The sequence below is a fragment of the Perkinsus marinus genome (genome assembly GCF_000006405.1).
Source record: "Perkinsus marinus ATCC 50983 genomic scaffold scf_1104296952770, whole genome shotgun sequence".
Taxonomy (NCBI): Eukaryota; Perkinsozoa; order Perkinsida; family Perkinsidae; genus Perkinsus; species Perkinsus marinus.
This window is the reverse complement of record NW_003208779.1, coordinates 1-1,001: the sequence shown is the minus strand read 5'-3', so window position 1 is coordinate 1,001 and position 1,001 is coordinate 1. Positions and strand designations below refer to the sequence as shown.

Genomic DNA, 1,001 nt, shown 5'->3' with positions numbered 1-1,001 from the left:
AAACGCATGTGAGCAACACGTGATGAGTTTTACGTAATACGGGGTGATTTGCCCGGTGTAATTCCCCAAGTATTTTCAATTGACTTTATATCGCGAATATCGGGGCTTTTCACATGGAGTATTACCCCACTTCACGTAAAACGGATGAAACTCCGTTTAACACAAACAGAGGCGACAGCCCAGGTGACTTACAGCATCTCTGTGGGGGTCCTCCATATCCTTCAACAGTTTCCCAGCGCTGAGATCCCACAGCCTTACAGAGCCGTCACTACCGCCACCGACCAGCCATTTGCCGTGTGGTGAAAATCTAACCTACAACAGCGGAGAGGATGCGATACAAGCAGGAGAGCGCAGTAACTCACAACCCGTATTTTTCCGTCACTCGCCACGAAATTATGCCGGTTACTTCCTGACTGATGATGACCTCGATATATCTGTACGCACTTCTGTTGGCGCAGATCCCAAATCTGAGGAGAAATGTCGGCGTGGTTGTTTACATGATACAATTTAGGCTCGAAAACATTATCAAGAATTATGGTTCAACAGTAGAGCACTTGACTCTAGATCCGACAATCGTCAGTTCGATTCTAGCCGAGCTCATTCACCAGAATTATTCTGAACGATTTCCCATACAAACGACTGAAACCATACAGTGTGCGCAATCTAAAAATTTCGTTTAATGTCACCGCCATAATTTTTCCCCAGAAACCAAACTGAACTGAAATTTTGCATACATGCTCTCCTCGCACTTCGATGTTGTTAAAATATGTATCTTCCCTTTTATCTAGCAATGAAAGAATATGATGAAGTTTCACCCTAGTGATATGAAAAACACTAGTGAATAACATATTCCACGACTACTGCATAGCGCCGCGAATATCGCGTTTTTCACCGAGTATCACGCCACTTCACGTAAAACGGGTGAAACTCCAATGTAGAGCAATTATGAATATGAATAGAGAATACGAAATTTATAATACAAGTTATATACTTGGTAGAAA

At 42.8% G+C, this 1,001-nt stretch overlaps 1 protein-coding gene across 1 annotated transcript; it reads right to left on the bottom strand.

Moving 5' to 3' along the window:
- Nucleotides 1-156: 156 nt before the first annotated feature.
- Nucleotides 157-312, bottom strand: Pmar_PMAR029680 (hypothetical protein; the record flags this gene model as incomplete). The annotated part of the gene is made up of 1 exon (XM_002776923.1): nucleotides 157-312. A coding segment is annotated over one exon (156 nt), but the record flags the coding sequence as incomplete, so codon positions are not given.
- Nucleotides 313-1,001: the final 689 nt, after the last annotated feature.